At 43.6% G+C, this 23,192-nt stretch overlaps 1 protein-coding gene across 1 annotated transcript; it reads right to left on the reverse strand.

Annotated features, from left to right (window-relative positions):
* Positions 1–22,542: 22,542 nt before the first annotated feature.
* CRCT1 (cysteine rich C-terminal 1) lies at positions 22,543–22,866 on the reverse strand. Its single transcript, XM_029948991.1, has one exon. The coding sequence runs from the start codon at positions 22,864–22,866 to the stop codon at positions 22,543–22,545; it is 324 nt and encodes a 107-aa protein (XP_029804851.1).
* Between the last annotated feature and the right edge of the window lie 326 nt (positions 22,867–23,192).

A 23,192-nucleotide genomic window follows, 5' to 3' on the forward strand; every position in this document is an offset into this window, starting at 1 on the left:
AAGGAACCTTCGTAAGATGCATCAGGGTCAGTGACACACCAGAACACTAGCTCTCAGCACCCCATCGGTTCAGCTCTTAATCCTGAAAGATGTGCTCATGCCAAGAGACATTCTCCAGGGGTTATCACCTCATTGGGTGTATTTTCTTCCAAGTTTCCATAGAGACAGACAGACTTAGGGCTCTGTAAGGAGATATCAGCATTATTTTGGAAGGAGAGCAAACTGAGGGAGATGTCTTGCTGAGTGAATCAGTTAACCTGAGATGGATTTCCATTTTCCTCCTGAACGGCCAGAGCTCTGGAAGCAGCTAGTATTGGGAGCAGGGGCTTCATAAAACTGTACACAGAGGATACACTGACTTAGACCTTTTGCACTGACCTTTTTCTTTAATTTGCCCAGGCTCCTAGCCCTCCTGCCGCAATGTCTCACCAGCAGAACCAGGAGCAGGGCCAGCCACCTCCCAAGTGCCCCCTGCCTCCCAAGTGCCCCCTGAAGAGCCCCAAACAATGCCCACCCCCAGCCCCCGCAGCTGTTGACTGTGCTCCAGGCTCCGAGCATGGTTGTGGGCCCAGCTCCGGGGGCAGCTGCTGCCTGAGCCACCACAGACTCCACAGCTCTGACTCCTGTGACCATGGCAGTGGGCTGTGGGCCGGGGACTTCGGGTGTGGCCGTGGCTCCGGGGGTGGTTGTTGACCCAGGACCTGATGCTGAGACCAGCGCTCCTAGAGAAAATGGGAATCCAAGGACTGTCTAATGTATTCCCTCTAGATACCCCAATCTCAAAGCGCTTGGCCAGCAGAGATGTCAGGGATCCGTTAAACTTTCCTGGGTGGCTGCCCCAATCTGTTCTCCAGGACCCCACTGAAGGCCCGCCTCCTGTGTGCTAGAACTTGCAGGATTTGCTCCATCAATTGTCATCACCCACGTCTGAACCTATGGAAAAATAAAGTTTTTGATTCCTCAGCACCGTTAGGCTGGTGTGGGTGTGCTGTCTCTCTTACTGTCTTTCCCTCTCTCTCTTTTAATTAAATGAGTCTAATCCAAATGCTGAAAACACTGCATGTTGGAAACATGACATGGCTCATAACACTAGATGTTAGCTGTTGCTGCTCTTCTGACCTTAATGCTTTGGTAAGAAGTTCAGCATGTGTATTTCAGCTATAAATGCGACTATATTGACTGTAGCCTAGAGTTGATCTCTTCTACATATGCTATGTATATACTTTCTCTTATGCATAGCTTTTTAATTTCTTTTTTTTGTTCTTTTTTTGTTGAGATATAATTGACACATGATATTGTATTAGTTAAGGAGTACAACATAATCATTTGATATATTTATAATATTGTGACATGATAACCACAATAACATCCATAAGCACACATAGTCACATTTTTTCTTCTTGTGAACTTTTAAAATTTACTAGCACAACAACTTTCAAATAGGCAGTACGGTATTGTTAACTACAGTCGCCATGCTGCACTTCACAACCCCAGGACTTACTTATATTATAACTGTAAGTTTGTGCATTTTGACTCCTTTCACCTATTTTGCACACCCCACCTCTCTACTCTGGCAATCGCCAATCTGGTTTTTGTATCAGTAAATTTGTTTGGCTTTTAGATTCCACTTGTAAATGAGGTCACAGAGTATTTTTCTTTGTCTGGCTTGTTCCACTCCGTATAATGCCCTCGAGGTCCATCCATGTTATTACAAATGGTAAGATTTCGTTCCTGGCTATAGATGAATAATATCCATAAATGTATTCCATATTTTCATTGTCCATTCGTCCATCCATGAACACATAGGTGATTTCTTCACTAGACTCTCTTTCACTTTGCTCCAAGCCAGGCTGCTCTGTTGTTCTCTCCCTTCTGCCCCTCCACCACTACTTGTAAAGGGAATACCTACTGAATCAAGACCAGAAAAGTAGCAGTTTCAACTCCTGCAGAAGACCCTGTAGGAAAACTTCATGTTGGGGCAGGAAGAGAAGGCATACTGGTTTGGACCCAACACCAATGAAAGGCCTTATTATCTTCCCCATAACGCAGCATGGGAAAGGCTATGACTCATGCCCAGCCTCTATAGGGAGGCAGCCACCACCATCAGACATGAAAAACTATTCCAGGATCTCAAGCTGAGAGACAGGAACTGGGGAGGCAAAAAAAAAAAAATTCCAAAAATTAGAGACCAGGGGAAGAAAGGAAAGCCTCAAGGATGACAAGGATGACTGTCAACTCAATTTCTTTAACAAAGACCTGGATGCACAATGGTAAGAGTTGCATCTGAAGGGACTGCAGATGCAGGGGACAAATAGGACTCTGGCTTGTAAATAAGTGTCTGATATGATGTGAGAAAATTGGAAGAAGGAAGAAGTGCAAGTAAGCCAGATGCTGACTCTTAAAAGGAAGAGAGGCTTAAGATCAGATACTCACTTCAGACCTACCATGAGCCAAGTGTGGTTCTGTTTGGCTCCTACACAGCTCCTATACAGCTCCTCACATCCTCCTCTAAACCACCCTCAGATGTAGGTACTCTTATTGTCTCGTGTCAAGGAGATGGAAACATAATCATCACACATTTTCCTAACTTGCCAAAGTCTCCCAGGAGTCTGGCTACAGGAGCATCAATGTAATCACCACACTATCCTGATTAGCTTCAAAGCAACAAATAGAACTCTTTCTAAATTACTTTTTCTCAGCCCAACTCAATGTGTTTAATAGTGCTTTTTTAAAAATCTATACCAATAAGCTTCCAAACCATGTAAGTCATAGCTGCTACAGGACCCCACCTGGGGCAGGAAGATGCCATCCCTGTTGTTAGAAAAAACCACAACTGTCAACTGGCCCACATCTCCTCAGCCCCCAGAGAAACCATCATTTCACATGTGAACCAGGAATGAAATTTTCCATTGATTGTCAATTGTTGAGGTAAGCAAGGGTATTCCTTAAAATGATAATAGAAAACCAGTAAGACATCATAGAATTCCACTGCTTAGGATACACCCTACAGAACTGAATCAGGGACTCAGATACTTATGCAGCCTTGTTCCCAGCAGTACTATTCACACTAGCCAAAAGGTGGAGTCAATCCAAATGTCTATCAACAAATGAATGTATGAACAAAATATAGTATACACATATAAGAATATTATCTGATCTTAAAACGTAATGAAATTCTCATACATGTTACAACATGGATGAACTCTAAAAACAGTATGTTATGTTAAATAAAACAAACACAAAAGGACAAATACTGTATATGTCCACTCATATGAAGGATCTAGAACAGTCCAGTTCAGAGACAGAAAACAGAATAGAGGTGACCCAGGGTTTTGGGGAGAGGAGAAGGGTGGTTATTATCTGATGGGGACAAAGTTTCTGTTTGGGGTGATAAAAAGTTCTGGAAATGAATAGTGGAGATGGTTGCACAACACTGTGAATGTACTTAATGCCTTGAATTGTACGCCTAAAAATGGGAAATTTCATGTTGACATATATTTTATTATAATAAAAGAAGAAATAAAGAAAAAAACATGATACAGCCTGAGCTAAAGCCAAATTGGCATAGTGCCACATCCTTTCACAAAATTAAGCTTTGGATGGGAAATGCCCTTGAGAAATGACAAAGTAGAAATCAATTTCTCCTGGAAACTGGTTCCTTAGACTTTAGGAAGATAAAGGTACCAAACATAGCCCATAAGACAGAGTTGATGTCAGATCTGCTCTGAAACACAGTGTTCGGCTCAACTGGTAGAACGAGGAGTTTTCGAAGACATAGATGCAGGTATGGCAGTCACAGTAATAGCAGGCTCTAGATTCACAGCACGGATGGGCCATTTCCCTCCCTAAAGCACAAGGAAGTCTTAGGTAGTACTCAGCCAAGGAGTATGAAGGTTGTTAAATCATGGTTCAGATACCACACACAGCACACATAACACATATATGCTTCATACATAACACATATGCACACATGAACACACACCACACACCACATATGCCACACGACGTTCCAAGACTGAAAAACATGGCCTCAATGAAGATTGGCCTCCATTTACTTGGGAGCCCTGGCTTTTAGTAGTCACCAGTATGGCTTTGATAAACTTGGGGAAGACCTCAGCCTGGGAAAAACGTTAGGTTTGGATAGGGTAGATCCAGTGGTGCCTACCGGCCCTGCAGAACCATGAGGTCTCCAATCCATCCATCAGCTCTGACTCCCTGGTGCTCTCCCCATGCCAGGCCGCTTAGTGTCCCCCTCCCCCACGTGTGGGTTCCAGCCCTGCCTCTGCACAGGGTGCAATGACTGACTTGGAATGAAAAGAGGAAGAGCAAGGTGGGTTCTCCCCACCTCAGGAAAATGGGTGGGCCTGAACAGAGAAGACATCAGTCAGCACCCCTCAGGGAAAGCTGGAGTTACACCCTGCCTCCCCCCTCCCCCTGCCACCTCTGATTCTGCAGGGAGAGGGCATCGCCAGCCCCATGCAAGGAACAGTACATCCACTCACCTCTCCTTCATGCTGAGCACCACAGAGGCCAGTGCAAAGTTGTAGCTCTTCAAACATTGCATTTTACTTAGGTGGTTCCACATTTCCTCATCATGACCATGAGATCCCAGAAAACAGTTTGAGTTCTCCTGGAATTGCCAGCATTTTGCAAGTGCTTGGCCCATATTTATACATGAGCAAGTCAGTGAGAACTAAAAGGTCTAAGAAGCAGAGTCAGCACTTCCTGGGACCTTCCAGGGGAATCTTAACCCCTTCCAGGAAGGTGTTGGAGCTGGGCATGAGGAGGACGCATGGGCTGTCCCTCACATGGACAGTATATGAGTCTTAACCTCTCTGCACTCAGACTTTGAGTTTATTGTGCAAAAAGGCCTTTTTTCCCCTCCTGACCTCTGATTCAATGACAAGGACTCCTTCTTTAATTTGTCATTAAAGGGCTTCTTTGACCTCCTCACTGCTTCCTAATTCCTAGGTCTTTTTACTAGCTCCAAGGTAGAGGGAAAGAGAGTGAAGGGCAAAGCATGGTAGTTACCAGAGGGAGGAGGTGGAGGAGGAAGGGCTTGAAAGATGTCTGGCCCACAGCTCAGTGACGGAGCGGTTTGGGACAGAAATGGCAGGATTTCATGCCTGACTGCAGTCTGAGAGGTTAGGGTAAGGGAGGAATCAAGCATGAACCTTGGGCCTCAAGCCTGCACAGGTGTCTGCAGTGTTACTTCAAACCTGAATGAGAATACAGGATGATGTGCTGGTTGGGGGACACTAACAAGGGCAGCCTTAGTGCACAAGTGCAAATCATGAGATTTGAAAAGGTGTAGAATGCTTAGAATCACTGGGGGCTGGGGAGGGGAGGAGTAGTGAGACTGAGTAAGAACTTTAGTTACCCAGAATTTACTCCCCATTTGGCTATTTTTTTAAGCTGAACCTGGACAAATTATTTAACTTCTCTGAACTAGTTCTTCATTCCTAGAGAGGACACTTTAAGCTCCTCCTCTCTAGTAAGTGCTGCAAAAAGTAACTGAGATAAAAGCATCGAAACAGAATCTAGCACACAGAAAGTGTTTAGTAAATGGTGATAGTTGCTGTTATATATATTATAATAATTATTATTATCAACAATGGGCCAGTAAGTAGAATTAAGTTCTCCTCTTTACCCACCATGCCAGCTCTCCGCAATTTCTATTATTGACATGGAGTCTCAGTTACAAGTCCTGAAATCCTACAATGATCTCGGAGTTCGCCAGCCCTCATACCCAGTGAACCTGAAGACAGTCGGCAGCCACACTCCAGGAGAACTCACACACCCCTCATCTCCAGAGTCTGTAACCTTGCTAGGTCCTTGCCCTTTCTTGACAGACAACACCCAGAACCGTGTCTCGCCCTCCTGTCTGTACATTCTCATTGGCCTCATGGCAGATAACACTTCCAGGAGCTCAAGTTAAACCTCTCATCAAAAACTACCAATGAAACTGCCACAAAATATAAACAGGCTTGGCATGTTCCAGGAACAGAAAGGGAGTCAGTGTGGAGGGAAGGCCAAGACAGGAAAAAGAGGCAGACAAGGCACCAATCACTTAGGACCTTGGGGCCAAGGTCAAGAACTTGGATTTCATTCCAAATACCATGGGTACTTTAAAGCAGAGGGACAGTCCAATCCAATCTATGCTTTTCTTTATTTTTTAGTAAGTGGCTTCCATGGGGAAGGGCTGGGGACAACAATGACAGCGGAAGGGCACCAAGAAGGCTACCACAGTACTGCCTGAAAGAGATGACTGTGACCCAACGGTGGCACTGGGCAGTAGGGAAGGAAGGAAGCAGGACAAATTCAGGAAGCATGTAGGCCGTTGATGATTGAACTTGGGGAGAGGGGGTGTCTCAGGGGAGAGAGAACAGTGGAGCCTTAATTTTTTTCCTTCTCTGAGTTCTAAGGCAAGTACTCTAGGGTGCAGCCACTCTTCCCCATTGGTGGCCCTGACTTTTGCAACCACCCCAGTAGTAAGTCAAAGCCGATTTGTCCTGAGTGATGAGAGCCCCCTAGTGGCCATCGGCAGTGGGTGTTCCACAGTCCCTCCCCAGAAAATGGGGAGCCGCCCCACCTGGCCACATAATTTGCATCTCCAACGGGTAAAAATCAACCTAACAAAGTTTAAAAAAGAAAATGGCAAAGTAAATGTTTATGGTATTTATTCACCAACATTAATACTTTACATATCATTAATGCTGCATAACTCCCACATAGGGCAAATTCAGAAAGTTCTAACACATTAAGGAATAAAAAATTATTTCACAATTTTGAAATACTAAGAAAGAACAAATGCAATCACAGAGGAATTGTAAATGGACAAAAATATTTTCCAGCTGTCTTTTTGTAATTATCAGATTCCTGGCATTGAGGTTTGCAAGGAAAGGACATACTCACAGCAGGTATTGGCCAATTTAGCAGCGTGTCCAAAAAGCATAAAAAGTCATTGAATTTGATAGAATGGTAACTCTTCCTTAAAAAATGCTTCCGGTTAAATCAACTGAGAACATTTTAAATATGTGACATATTATTTAACAAGCAGTCAAGTCAAGCTTGCTTCAATGTCCAAAAATAAAGGAATAGTTAACTAAAATGTAGTGCATAAAACAGATGAAATCTTGCTCATTGAAACCACTTGTAAAGATGGACAGATTCCCATAGTGTAATGTGAAAAAGCAGCATACACTTAGGCAAGTAGTGTTGATTTTGAATTCACACAAACAATACTTTTCATGTTTCCATAGTTTTCTAATTTTAGTTGAATGTGCATTACTTTATAAAAAATAACTTTATTTTTTAAAAGATTAAGTCAGCAGGGTGGATTCCTAGAATTTGGGGGGTCTTCATGCATCCTGGCCCAGAAGAAGTAGGGCTAAGGGTCCACTCCCCTCATTTCATCAATGAAGAAATGGTCATCTCTGCTCTTCCCTGGTCACTCGGGGCAGTGACCCCCTGTCTTGACCACTATGAGGGGAAGGGCAGTGCCTTAGCCAGAAGGAAAGAGAAGGGGGCTGGCACCTGTGTGCAGCCTCCCCTTGGTCCTGCTGTGATGTGGGAGGAAGACTCTCCCAGCAGCTCCGGGCAAAGCCAGAAGCTCTGCCCAGATGGGCTCACGTGGCCAGAATAAACACAGCCTGTCCCAGGCCCTAATCTCAAAGGTGACCTCTCCAGTCTAACTCACATGTGCAGCTGTTCACAGCTTTCTACTGGCATAGTATCATTTTTGTTGTTTAAAAAGCAATACTAAAAATGAACTGAGGGTTGAAGGGGAAGGGAGGGGGGAGAGAGGTGGTAGTGTTGGAAGAGGGCACTTGTGGGGAGAAGCACTGGGTGTTATATGGAAACCAATTTGACAATAAACTATTTAAAAAATAAATAAATAAATAAATAAACTTTTAAAAAAGCAATCTCTTAATTCCATTGTATACATTTGAATTTCCTTATGACCACTAAGTGCTCAGCTCTTGAAACCTGATTTCAAACAAACCAACTCAAGTGTTCTGGGGATGCTTCCTTGAATCCCTTCAGAGCAGATAAGGGATGGTGGGAAAGCCACCTCATTTTTTGGCTCTGTACTGAACCTGCATCAGGCTCCTTTCCACAAAACCTTCTGCCTCTCAATGTCTTAGGAGCAGAGCAAGGCAGGGGAGAGGCCTCCTCAGGTATTTTGCACTCACCTTGGAAGAAGGTGGCATGTGTTTCCTTGTCCAGCCTCAACTACCTCTGCCTCTCTGCTGCCCCAGGTCTGTAGTGAGCAAGGGCGAGAGAAACACTTGGGGGATAAACAATGCAGTACGGTCATCACTGTGCCATACTTGTACACTTGCCCAGTAAGGGAAGTTATAGTTCCTCTTTTCTTCTTGCTGTCAATCCAACTTAAAATTGAATTAGAAAGAAAAGAAACAATAAACCTATGGTCAGTTTAATCAGGGCACATTTGGGGAGTTTCTACTGGGAAATGCACCCAGACTACACCTGGGACAGCACAAGCTGTGCTATGTTGTCCTCTGGATTGTCATCCTCATTCATTTCAAATCCACTTTCCTCTTCTAAATGGTCCTCACATTTGCCTGAAGGGTGATTCCAGAGATGATGCCTTTGCGTACCTATATTCCACATCACCATAGTAGGTGTTAGCAGAAAATGACAGCTTTGGGGGATAATTTGTTTCCCTAACAACACGCACACACACACACAAACAAATATACAGATGCTTATTCACACATATTTTCTCATGTGTTTTGCTAACTCCAGACAACGAACACCACCTGGAGTCTAAAAATAGCTGGCATACTTATTTTACGTAATTCTAGAGTAGGAGGAGTATTCATTGAGCCAAGAAATCTGTTTTAATTTGGATATCTACCCTAAGGGTGACCAGATGGCTGGGTCTCCTTGGTGAAGCCTTCTGGGGAACCTGCAGAGGGGGGTATGGGGCAGGGTGCTTAGTCTAAACAAGGCAGTGCTGCTTCTTCTATAAGGGAGACGATGATGATGACAATCACTTTCTTGCCTACATAAAAGGATTAGAAGTAAGAGTTAAAGAGACTGCAGGTTAACCTAAAACTAATAAGAACGATTACGTATGAGAAAAAGGAAATGGGACAAGGAAAGAAGCCAACCTCACCAACTGTAACTTGCTCTAGAGTATTGACTTCAGAATAATGCAAATATTTAATACATGATTAAAAACACAAGTATTAAATTTAAAACTCTCTAAACAGTGAAAACAAATGACAACAAATGTATGGAGGGGCCCAAGCAGGCCATCCAAATGCCCTGGTGGCACACTGGTGATTTTGAACTCCGTGGGAGGTAGCTGGGGACACTCAGACCCTCCTCAGACACCCCCCTCTCACTGCCCCATCCCAAAAGTGGAAAACACATCTCCCACATCAGTTACCCTCCCTGCACTGAGAAGTAAACACATCCTTCTCACCAGAGGTAGGGACTTTAAAGCCGAGAAAGTCCTAGAAACAAACTTGTTTTGGTTATTTTTTTCTAATCTACTACCTCAGCCTGGATTCTACTTAGAATTCTTTACAAATTGAAGTCCCCAAAAATCTTTTTCATGAGCCTGTCAATTCTTCACAGATTTATTGTCTGTTTGCTTAAAATGTATAAAAACTGCCCACTTGAGTCATTTCTTTGGGCTTCCTCAATTGCATTATTGGGCCTCCAAGTGTATATAATAAAACTCTGAGGTTTTTTCTCCTGTTGGTCTGTCTCATATCACTTTTTATTTTTTCATATCACTTTTTCTTTCTAAACCCCCTAGACGACCTTGGGGGATTAAGACTATACCTATCATGATGAGCACTGAGTAGTGTAGGGAATTGTTTAATCCCTAGTGGAGTCTTCAATAGGTCAGTTGGTAGAGTGGAGGGCCGTAGTGGTATGGAATTGTTAAATCCCTATATTGTATACTTGAAACTAATATAACAGTGTATGTTAATTATAGTTCAATAAAAGAAGAAATAATTTTTAAAAAGAACCCTGGGGGAAAAAAGGAATTTTCTCCCTCCCCTACAGTGTCTGACTGTCCATGAGGTCGATGATGTCACTACACTGAGAAAAGAACTACTTCAAATAACTTTAAAACACAGTATTTTGACTACGCATCTGTATCCCAAGCTCAAAGAAACTTCATATACACTAAATGATCTTATCACTAGCAATAATACTGGCATCATCACTTGGAGAATATGGCAGCTATATTGTAGGATAAAACAGAAAAGAACCAAACTTTCAGCATAAGAGGAAAAACAGGCATATGTCCTAAAATGTTAATTTGAACTGAAATATTAATTCATTCGTGGGTTTTTTTTCTTGAAAAAAAATGTATTCCCTAGTGTTATCTACTAAAAAGACCAGCAGCAATAAAAACTCGGCAGTATTTATATCAACAGGGACCATATTAGGGTCTCTAAATACCGTTTCCACTAAAAGAAAGTGGGCGTCTTGGAGAAGAGCCCAAGGCTGCACTGGGAAGATACGTACAATGACCCCAGACCGTCTTACTGCCTCAGAAAGCAGGGAAGCCGCTGGGCTGTGTCAGAAAGCACAGGAAGCTTTTTTGTTTTTTAATGTTTTTCTATTTGAGAGAGAGAGAGAAAGAGAGAGAGAGAGAGAGAGCAGGGGAGGGTCAGAGAGAGAGAGGGAGACACAGAATCAGAAGACAGGCTCCAGGCTCTGAGCTAGCTGTCGGCACAGAGCCCGATATGGGGCCCTAACCCACGAACCGTGAGCCAAAGTTGGATGCTTAATGGACTGAGCCACCCCGGTGCCTCCAGGAAGCTTTAAAAATGGGACAAAATCAAATTCTTCTTTTTGCAAGCGATCAATTGCAATTGGTCAAGTCACATAAAAAAATAGAGAAACTCATGTGTCCAAAATAATACTCCTTTAAAACTCATTATTCTAATCATTGGCAAGAGAAAGAATTTAGCATTTATTCTGTCTTTTGTATCTAAACTGCATTTCAGGTTTCCCCATGGTTGATGAAGAAAGTTGTTTTTGATAAAAAAAAATAGTAGTTAATAAATGGATAATGAATAATAGAAAAACCACCATTTATTAACTCAAAAAAATGGTTCTGGCAACAATTACCAATATATACTGATAGCATTAGGAGAAAGGGTTATAGGGAACTTTAAAATAAATGGATGGATTATACTAATACCACCCAACCCCACAGATCAATCTCAACGTCACTAAAGCGACTGTCCAGATAGCATATGCCTCCTGTGTGGTGCAGGAAGCAGCACACAACGTCTCACACACACAAACAGAATTCAAGCTTCTGGATCTGATCACTGGTATCTAATCACAATAGACACTAGTGACCATGAGAATGTCACAGGAGAGTTAAATGGCAGCAAAAGGAAACAATCAGCTGAAATAAAAATTTAAGAAATTCTTCAAGATGGATAATATATTTCTCTAAAGGTTAAATGACGTGAGGGGCACCTGGGTGGCTCAGTGAGTTGAGCTACCAACTTCAGTTCAGGGTCATGATCTTGCGGTTCGTGGGTTCAAGCCCGGAGTCAGGCTCTGTCCTGACAGCTCAGAGCCTGGAGCCTGCTTCGGATTCTGTGTTCCCCTCTCTCTCTCTGCCCCTCCCCTGCTCTCACTCTTTCTCTCTCAAAACCATAAATAAACATTTAGAAAAAGAATAAATGATGTGAAAGAGGAGGGGACATTTACAGATTTAGAAGAAATTTGAGAGAGACACTATAACAGCACTCCAGCTGGTCTTGTGGGTTAACTTGCTCTCAGATAACATAGTCCTTACTTGCTGGCCTAAGGCCCTTGGTCTGTAACAGAGCAATTTACTTTCTTTGAAATATGTAGACCACTGGCCTTGGGGAGTGAAGAACCAGAATCTTCCCAGGCCACAGAGGCCAGCAAGTCTGTTTGAAGCTGCCTCAGCTTTCTGATCAACCAAGAAATTTTTAGCAAAATGTTTTTGCTAAATGATCTCACTGACCTCCCTTTGTGCATCCATAAGCCCTACCCTCCTTTGCAGAAAAGAGTCTCCCTGTACATCACAAAACAGAACCTAGACCTCTGATGTAGCTGGCATTGGCAAGTCCCCATGAAATCAAGAAATGTTGCAAAAACTCCTGAGCCAGGCTGAAACCTTCAAGTTGAACTTTGGACAAGAAAGATTCTGACTTTCTTCCCATTTGGCTGACCTGAATAAAGCTCATATTCCTTTTCAGTCAAAACTAGTCTCTTCAGGGATGTCTGGGTGGCTCAGTCAGTTGAACTTCTGACTTCAGCTCAGGTCATGATCTCACAGCTCATGAGTTCAAGCCACATCTAGTTCTGTGCTGATAGCTCAGAACCTGGAGCCTGCTTTGGATTCTGTGTCTCCCTTTCTTCTGCCCTTCCCCCACTAACACTCTGTCTCTCTCTCCTCCAAAGATAAATAAACAATTTAAAAAGTTTAAAAAAAAAACTAGTCTCTTCAGTAATGACCTCTCAAGGGATAGGCAGCTGAAATTGGGTACATGATCTCTATTAATCTCCAAATGCCAAAGATGCTGTGAATTTTGGACTACTTATGCCTAGAAGTTTTTTTAAAGCATATTTTTAACTAAATAGGTAACACAATCTTCATTTCTCCTTTATTACTGATTGTGAATTAGTTATGGAATGGATATGATGTCAAAAATGAGCACAGGCATCTTCATTGTGTTTCTGGACTGGGTGGAGTGCAGGACTAATGTGCTACTTTGTACTGAGACTGCACCGCACCTTGATGTAATGTTCTGATGAGTACAAAGTACAAAGCAAGGATTAAATTATAGAGTTTATGCTGCAGCAATCAATCAACAGTTGCTTTGAGCAACTTCTATATAAAAATCTATATAAAAATCCCTGAGTAGACAGGGAAATGCCAAGATGTATAGGACACAGTCACTGTCCTCAAGAAGCTTCAAGTCTAAGAGTGTAAGAAATCAGCTTTCTATATCAATGGGATGAAAATCAACAATCAGTCACTGGGTTTTAACTTCCCTTTGAGGTTCCCTCACCCAAGAACCACTGATCCCTCCCCCGGGGCATCTTTGACTCTAGGGAGAGCAGTTTTTTCCCTTGATTTCCCATAGTACGGGCAAGACAACCTAGAACTTTCAAAGAACCAACTACTGGTTCTAGCAATATTGCTTGTTAGGAAACTTTAAAATATTTACTCTATACCTTCTTAAATGTTAGATAAAATAAAACAAATATCTTTTTGATGCATATCTATGCTTTCAAGAAGGTAAAGGAAAAAAATTCTCAAGTTGCATAATTTAAAGAAGAATTAAAAACCAAAACCAGAGGGGCACCTGGGTGGCTCAGTTGGTTAAGCAGCTGACTTCAGTTCAGGTCATGATCTCACAATCCATGGATTCGAGCCCTGTGTCAGGCTCTGTGCTGAAAGCTCTGTGCTGGAACCTACTTCCGATTCTGCATCTCCTTCTCTCTCTGCCCCTCCCCTGCTCACTCTCTCTTTCTCAAAAATAAATAAACATTAAAAAAAATTTTTTTAATCCACCAAAACCAGAGTAGGAAGTCCATAAGTGGATATGGCAGCTGCCTGAGGGCAAAGAGATACATTTTATAGAAATTTGAGATCTAAGGTCATAAAGAAAAAAACACACTGTTGGAAGCAAACAAGACCCAAGGAAGCTTGTCTGCCTTCCTCTGGGCCTATGCGGGGGTGGGGGGGGGAGCTGGAGGAGAGAATAAACCTTTAAAATTTATAGCTATGAGCATGTGCTTCATATTAGTTTTCCATTAATCTAAAGTATACCACACATGTGTCTTAAGAGTGATTTGTCTTCTACTTTTCTGTGCAACTCCTACGGGGTGAAACTTACTCTTTTGGTTCAATACACAGTTCCAGCCATCAATATACATTCAAAGCAGGGAGAAGAAGGAAGGATGAAGAACAAAAAGGACAAAGTCGATGGGTCTATCCTTCAAAAAAGTATCCCAAAAACATTTCCACCGGCATCACATTGTCCAGAACTGTGTCATATTGCCACACTTAGCAGCAAGGGAGGCTTCAATATTTATTATGGACAACTATGGGCCCAACTGAAAAATAGGAGTTTTATTAATGTGGAAAAAAGAAAGAATAAGTAGTGGAGTAAACAGGTGGCAAGAAATGTATTTTTAAAAGAGCCAAAAAGAGAAATCATGAACTGGAAGATAGATATGTAGAAATAATTTAGAAAGGCAGTGGTTTCCAGAATATAGGATGTAAAAGTTCTACGTGTATCCAATAACAGCTTCAGAAAGAGGAGGGGAAAAAGAATGAGTGAGAAAAATACTTGAAGAGATATTGGCTCTAAATTTTCAAGAATTAATGAAAGTCATGAATCCTCAGAAACAAATCTCAAGGGAAAATTGTAAAAAGCACTAGAAATATTAAACCAGTTACCTATAAAAATGAAAATTAAGCTGACACAATCCTTCTCAACCATTAGTGTCAGAAAATTGTAAAAAACAAGATCTTCAAAGTAATTGACAATATTTCAACCTTCAAGACAATATTTGTCAACCTGGAATTCTATATCTAGCCAAAATATCACTGGGTGAGGACCAAATTAAGATATTTTCAAATGAATATTGATTTTACTACTAATAGATTAGTAGCTAAAAGAACTACCAAAGTGTTTATTTCAGGAAGAAAGAAATTGAATCCAGAATAAAAGAATGACCTGAGGTAGGCAATGGTGAGGAGGAAGGCAGGAAGGTGAAGTGTGGAGAGAAAGAAAGAATCACTGACAGTATAAAATAGTAGAAGTAATGATGGCAATGAATGTAAGGTGAAATAAGGACAATTAGAGTGCTCTAAAGTGTCTGACTATTCCAGAGTGTGTAAAGAACTGTCTAGCAGATGTGGAGCTGAATTCTAATCCCACAATACGTGGCAGGTGTAGATTAAGATTTTCAACTCCAGGGGCACCTGGGTGGCTCAGTCGTTTGAACATCTGACTTTGGCTCAGGTTATGATCTCACTGTTCATGGGTTCCAGCCCTGCATCAGGCTCTGTGCTGAACTTTTGCTCAGAGCCTAGAGTCTGACTCAGAGTCTATGTCTTCTTCTCTCTCTGCCCCTCCTCTGCTCATGCTCTGTCTCACTCTGTCTCTCAAAACTAAATAAATATAAAAAAATTAAACAAAAAGATTTTCAACTCCAATGCCCTTTGGCACCACAGGATAGATTCCTTACCTAGGTAGATCCCTTACTTCCAAACTTCCTGCCCATTTTCTTGTGGAGGATTAAAATATGATGGTGGCAGAGATAAAAAGAAAAGGGCAGAAAGGAAAGCCCCTGGGAAGGAAAAAAGCATCACAGCTTTGTGACTGATTAGATACAAAATCAAGGGAAAGGAAGGAATCAAAGATTTCCCTGCAGTTGAGAATGTAAATGTTGACTGTGGCCTCACCATCTGAAGTAAAGAAATCTGAAGGGAAACAATTGTTTGCCAAGTCGTTATGTTGAGTATGAGTATGTCTGAGATATCCAAATGAACCATTTCTATGAGAATCAAAGACTTTCTAATCTGTAATCATGGCTGGAGATAAAGATTTTGAAGACATCCATGTAAAGAAATCATTCAGACTCCATCTTTCTGTCTGAAATCCTCACCAAGAGCCTCGCACATATGAGGGCCTTGATAGAAATATGAGGAATGAGTGAATTAATAAGGTTTCTCTATAGAAAGAGAAAGTCAGATGGCTGTCAGACACCTAAACTGAAGTTATCAGGTGCAAACGTAGAAGTGAAACTAGGAGAGAGAAGAGAGAAGGAACTGTAAAGGAAAAGTCCAAAGGACCAGAAAATCCTGAGGGAAGGGTAGTGTCAAGAAGGGAGGGGCGGAAGCTGGTCAACAGTGGGAGTGCTGCCCAGGGCTGGGGCCCTGGGCCCTGTGGAAAGACCAGCTGGTGACCCTGGAGTGAGGCCATCCAGCACAATGGATGATGGGACAGCATTATTCAGTGAAATTTAAAAAGATATATCAATGCAAGGTAGAGCAATGAATGGCATCCTTTGAAATTTACAGAAGGTATAGGAGGAGAAATTGATCTTGGTAGCTAGAGATGAAGTTAATGCCCCATTTTTAAGCCAAGATTTTTATGTTGCAAATAGGAGAGAGACCTAATAAGCCCCCAAATGTCAAGGTTCATCATGACTTCAAGATAAAGCTCCAGGAGCCATAGGTAGTTGTACAAGGCCCTACCTTATCTGTTCCCTGATCAGCTGTGTAATCTCTCCTCCCCAGGCCTCCTTCAGCTCCAGCCTCGCAAAACTGTTTGCTATAAAACACATGCTCACTTCTCCAGCCCTTGCCCTTAAGGCTGTTTACTAACTTAAACATTGTTTCCCATCCTCTCAGCCTGGAAAACTCCATTCTTCAGGGCCAAACTGAAGCAGCATGTTTTGCCAATGCCTCAGCAGGATGAGCAGTTCCTGCTCTGTGGTGCAAGTTTCATGTGCTGATGTTGACCCTGTGATGTGATATTTGACTCCCTCTCCCACCAAACTACTGGAGAAGAGTGGCTTGCTTATATTATACAGTACCTAGCATATTGTAAGTGGCCGACACATTTTTAAATAATGAAATATTGCCGTCATTAATGAACAAAATCACTGAGAGAAGGGGGATAGAGGAAGGAAGTTAACTTCTGACTTTTGGGTGCATGTAATCACATTTAATACACATTAAAAATAGCTTTGAAGACTGACAATTAAGTTCTAGACATGCAGAGCTGATATAACTACATTACTGTCAATAATATATTCTTTTTTTAATATTTATTTTGGGGCGAGGGCAAGCAGAGGAGGGGTAGAGAAAGGGGGGCAGAGGATCCAAAAATCCTGACAAGCACTGACAAGCTGACAGCACAGAACCCAATGTGGGTCTCGAACTCATGAACCTCAAGATTATGACCTGAGCAGAAGTGGGACACTCAACCCACTGAGCCACCCAGGTGCCCCTAGTATATTCTTAGGATTAATATACACCATTAAGTGAGATACATTAGAAGCCATTGCTCATTCCCTGATGCAGTGTCTGTAAGAGAAGAAGAGATACTTGCTTTTCCAGGATGGACACATTCTGAGGCAAGTTGACATATTTTGGATTCATCAGAGACAAATCATTCTGATCTGCTACAATGTCATTCACAGAAGAGAGGATGTTGTCCTTAGTCATTATGAATGCCAGTTTCCCCGTTCAACCTGTTCCACCTGCTCCAGACGAAACTGCTATCCTGCCAGATGGAATCTTACCATAACTGTTCAGCCCTTTAAAGATGCCAAGATGGGTCTTGCAATGGTAGGGAGTCCTGTGTGACTAACCTAATTCAGATGACATCCTTTGGCTTCTGAAACTCTGCCCTGTCTTGGCTTCCCTCCACCTGGATTTCTATAACTTGAGACCTTAAAATAGATGTAAAGACTGTCTAGTCCAAATCTTGAGTAATTTCTCTGACTTCTTCACCTTTGCTCTCTTCACTTGGAACTCAACCTCCTCTGAACTGTCCAATTTCGCCCTCAACTCTTGACTTTCAATATTTCCCATTCATTCATACATTCATTCACTCACTCACTTAGCACATATTTACTGAGTGTTTTCAATGTCCCAGTCCCTGTTCTTTAAACTGAGTTTGCTCCAATGAACATGACAGACTAGGTCTGTTCTCTCAATAATTTTCACCTTTTGGGTGGGACCACATTTATTCCCAAGGATTTGGCTCACCTCTGTTTGACTTATTACTATATGTTTACCTCAATTTTGAAGGATTCTATGCCTAGAGCTCCAACCTCACATCCTGTCTCATGGTCATATCTTGTTAGGACCTCAAACACTATGTGTCCTGGACCAAACTCTTTCTTCCACATCACTTCTGTCTCCTGACTTTCTGTTTTGCCAACAGTACCATCTCTTCTCTGTCACCAGGCACAAAGAAACACCCTAACTATTTACTCTTCTTTGGTCCCAATACATCACCCAATTCTGTCTATTTTTCTTCCTTTTAGACAAATGCCTTTCACATCTATCAGATCCTTTTCTTACATACTGCTATGTACCGAGTTTGGATCCTCATTTCAAGCCAGACCTATTGCACCTTCTCACAGTGGTGTGCTATATTCTCTCTATTCACTTCTTCCTCTAGACCATCCTAGTCAGTGCTGCCTAACTAATTTTAGGGTCATGTCAGAAAATACTGTAGGGGTTATGTAGACCAGCTACTATCTTTCTAATGTACTACTTTTAAAACCTTTTTCATACCATCATACTTTATAAATATGTACAGTCTCAACTCCTTTGTTTGACACTCAAAGCCTTCTATGATCTGGCTTCATCACTCCCTCTCTGAGAGTACGTCTTCATAGTCTTTCTATACCACCACTTCCCCCTTGGGTCTCCTTTCTCCTCCTTCTGTTCAAGCTTGAAATTACGCTCCTGCTTCCCAGAAATTCGTACCATAGTTCAGTGTTCAGAACATTGGTTTTAGAGTCAGACATACCCAATTCAAAATACTATTCTGTCAATTATAAAATGTGCAATCTTGGGATGGTCACCTAAATAGCTCTGTGTCTCAATTTTCTTACCAACAAAATGTAGGGGGAAGCTTAGCTGTGGGACTTTTGTGAAGATTAAGTGAAATAAAGCCCACCTCAGAACACTGACCCATCTTAATATTAAATCTGTGTGCCCACCAACTGGAGTTCTGAGTGACTTTCCTAGTAGTGAAAATCTTTAATGGACCCAGTGTAACTGAGCACCCCTAGAACACTGTAGCCTCAGACTTTCCTGCTCTGTGCGATGGCTCTCACACTTTCTGCTCAGATAGTGGTTCCTCAGAGAGGCTTTCCCTGGTCTTTACCTAAAATCCTCATGCACCTCCACTTAATGTCTACAATCCATCTTCTATATTTTCTTTTTTTTTATGTTCTTTATTTATTTTTGAGAGACAGAGAGAGACATTGGGAATAGGGGAGGGTCAGAGAGAGAAGGAAACACAGAATGTGAAGCAGGCTCCAGGCTCTGAGCCAGCTGTCAGCACAGAGCCCGACGCGGGGCTCAAACCCACAAACTGTGAGATCATGACCTGAGCCGAAGCCAGACGCTTAACTGACTGAGCCACCCAGGTGCCCCATCTTCTATATTTTCATCATAGCACTTCTCACCATGTGAGATAATCTTTCTTTCTCACTTTCTTGTCTGTCTTTACCCTAGAAAGTGAAGTCACCATGGCATGTCCACACAGGTAGGGTCCCCATTCTAAGGTCCACATGGACAAGCCCACAAGAGTGGGTCCATAAAGGCAGGGTCCACAGAGGTAGGGTCCCCATGGCAGGTCCACATGGACAGATTCACATAGGCAGGGTCCACACAGGTCCACATGATTTCATTGTTTGTCTGCCTCCAGCACCATGAACAGCATCTAACTCCTTTGAATAAATGTACCAAAGAAAGAATCCCAGCCTCTCTGAAATGCCTCCATCCTCAGAGCCAGCTCAGATCCCTCCTCCCACAAGATCTTGTGAATAACCCAGTCCATAGTAATTTGCCCTCGTTTGAAGCTCTTTAACAAATCCTTGTCTAAATGCAGTCGAATCCTTATGGCCATTTTTTAGCCCATGTTTGGCTTATGATATTTCTTGTGTTGTTAGTCATAGTCTGTATTTAAATATGAAGTTATTTCTTGTATGTGACATTATTAATCATACCTTGTATGATTATTTACCATATTTCCCAAATCAGACTATAAATTCCTTGAGACCAAGACATACTTTTGCATATCTCCTAAAATAATTTGGCACAGCACTTTACATATAATGCACTAAGAAGCATTCATTTATTTATCAACCTTTAACAGGTACTTGGCATAGTTTGGGATGCTAAGGATGCACTGTCCCTAAATAATTAATTGGGTGACATTATTCAATAATCTCAGTGTGTAGGTTAAGAAGAAGTGTCCCTTGGCTCTCTGTGAAGGCATTAGAAGGCCTGTCCGGAGACTGTTAGCTGAATAGCCTCAGATGGGTCACCAACTCACAGAGACAGGCCTGTTAGACATTTATCTTACAGAATCAAGAAAGAGATATGTAATAACACCTTATAAGCTGCTAATTTCTATATAAATAGCAATTGTTACTATTACCATTATAATAACACAATTTTAGCTGGAATTGGGGCCACTGTTACTGTCTTATCCAAAGATAATAGGAAATCGGACTCTGGCTGTCACATGGACTGAGTGCCAGCTTTGGGTAGGACCTCACACCGCCCAAGGCCAGCATTCCAGCTTGCATTCCCAGGGGGCTGCTGCCACCTTGGGCTTTCCCTGCTGCCCAAAGTTGGAAAAAGCTGGGGGCCTTGAGCACTGTGCTCCAGCCCACCCAGGGCAGCGCCCATGTTTCTATAATAAAACTACTCTTGGAACGTCCAAATCTCTGTCATCACCCCCCTCCCCCAAGGTAGCCTGCTGGGACCAGGGACATGTGAGCTTGGCAGTACTCCCACCCACAGCCAGACATTTATACAAATACGCCTCATGTGCAAAGCTGTGTGCTCCCATTAGGATGCACGTGTCTTTCAGGACATCATTGCCTTTCTTCCCCAAAACGCCAGCCTCAGCTTTCTGTGCAAGGATCACTTCCTATCTTCAGGCTGTTCTGAGTGCTCCTTTCCCCCCTCACCCCTCCACCGAGGCCTGAGGTTTGTTGCTGCAACACACTTCAAGAAAATGGGAAGGGCAGGTCCACCAGTGATATCATCTGTCAACAGTTTCCTCAAGTCCCCTTCCACTAGGAATCATAGAATCTCAGCAATGGAAGTAGGGCCCTCCCACCCAGAGCTGGGCTGCCCTTCAGAGGCTTCCTACTAGAGTCATTTGGCCTCCGCTCTAAACATCCTGGATGAATCAATGGGTGATCTGTGACCTCGCCTCTGAGCAAATACTTGTGCTGGGTGGATGCCATGACAGGGCCTGCCAGTCATCCGGTTACTGATGGAGCAGCACCGAGAAGCCAAGCTTCAGTTTTCTATGACTGCGGGTGTGTCCACAGAGGCCTGAGTGTCCCTTGGCCTGGATGGTGATTTCTAAGGCAACAGAATATGATGCTGCCTCTGAAAACATGGACTTTGGAATCAGACAGATCCTGGTTCAGATCTCATCTCCCTCACTCGCCTTCAAGGAGCCTTGGACATTCACTAGCTGTGCGACTTTGGCCGAGTCACTGAAACTCTCAGAACCCGTTTTCTCAGACTTAAAAAATGGAGGAAATAACATCTACATTTTGAGATTATCATGGGGATTAGATGAGACAATATATGCAAAGTGCCTAGCCCAGTGCCGAACACAAAGGAAGTGCCCAATAAGCAATAGCTGTTGTTCCTATTATTACCACCATTATTACCGCCCCCTCCATTTGGGACCAGCCAACTCCACTGCGGAGGGTGTCTTTCTCCTTGTTTCCTCTTTCCTGAAGTGAGCGGGTAGGATCTATGCCCACGGGTCTGGGCTTCAGACCTCAGGATGGCCCCCCACCATCACAACCACCTCTAGAGGATGATGACATTCCCATATTTCTGAGCGTGGCCCAACCCATCCCACAGACATCCCAAAGTCCATGGCTCCTGGTCAGGCCTCAGCTGCATGGATGAGACCTGGAGAGAGAGCTTCCAAGGCCCCTGGAAGTTTCCGCTTGGAGAAATTTCCTCACCCAGCAAGCAAAGCAGTGGATCTGTGATCCTCTATGGCAGAAGAAAGTCCCAGCTTGCTGATTCCAAAGGCTCAGAGAATTGTGGATCCAAACCACTGCCACACAGCTGCTTGGGCCTGGGGGACAGTGGGTTGGCACAACAACCACAAGCCCTGGAATGGGGCACCCCGTCTTCATCATGCACTGGCTGAAAGATTCTGAACACGTTACTTATCCTTGGTTTCTCTTCTGTAAAATGGGGTAACAGCACCTATCTCACTGAGTCGTTATGAGAATGCCATGAGGTCATGCGTGCCACGTCAAGTCCTTAGAGCACTGCCTGGCTCCACTGTGATTTCTGCCATCATAATTAAGTACCAGAAAGCCACTCTTGTTCAGGCTTGAATTTGACTCCCCCCACCCCCCATGTATGCCAAGCCAGGGCTAAGTGAGAGGTAGTGATGGGATACCAAGACGTGATAATAAACACACAGGTGAAAGAACGGGAAACAAAGTGTTCTCGGGAGGTAGAGGCTTTATTACGATACGATATTTATTAAGCACCTATGGTGTGCAAGCCCCTGCCGACAGTAGGCTCCATTATCCCACCCGTAGCTTTCAGGTTCCCTGGGAAGATAATCACACAGGTGTCAGAGAGTTGGTGGGGCTGAGTACAGGGTGGGTTTCGGAACATCCGGTGCAGGCAGGTTGACAGGCGGCACACTCCGACCCTGCCCCATGAGAGAGTACAGTGCAGTGACAGGCGGGGACTCAAGTGGGGGGTCACAGGGCTCAAGGGCGGCCTCAGCAGCCTCCGCAGCAGCCTTGGCTCTGGGTGTGGCTGCAGCTCTCCGACCTCTGGCTGCCACCCCCACAGCAGCCGCAGCACCCGCTCCTGCGCTGTCGGCGGCGCCTCCTGGGGAAGCAGCCGCAACCACCGGAGCCGCAGCAGCCATCTGAGCCGCAGCAGCCGCCAGAGCCAGCACAGCCTCCAGAGCCGCAGCAGTCGCAGCAGGAGGACGAGGCCACGGGCACAGGGGCGGGTACCGGAGCCGGACACGAAGAGGGACCCTGGGCAGACCCCTTGGAAAAGCCTTTGGCGGAAGCCCCGCTCTGCTGGGAAGACATGGTGAAGTTCAGCTTGTCACTGCAAACCTGAAAGACGGGAAGACGTTTATACGTGAGCAGGCCTTTCCCTCCCAACAACTGGACTCGGGGCTTTTGAGATGTGGCTTTGTGAGCGAGCAAGCCTGGCCTGGCTAGGGGAGAAAAGAGTGGAAGCAAAGAAACGCACCCCAACCGAGTGTTAACAGTGAGTTAAATAGGCATAGAACAGACAGTCTGCAGATAATCAATGGGCTTCCATTGTCTCCGACTAAATGAAGACACCCCCCCCCCACCCCCAGGTTCTCCACAGCTGAAGACGATGTGGTGGAACCTATGGGCATGATCCA

This window comes from Suricata suricatta, chromosome 8 (assembly GCF_006229205.1).
Source record: "Suricata suricatta isolate VVHF042 chromosome 8, meerkat_22Aug2017_6uvM2_HiC, whole genome shotgun sequence".
NCBI classification, from domain to species: Eukaryota; Metazoa; Chordata; class Mammalia; order Carnivora; family Herpestidae; genus Suricata; species Suricata suricatta.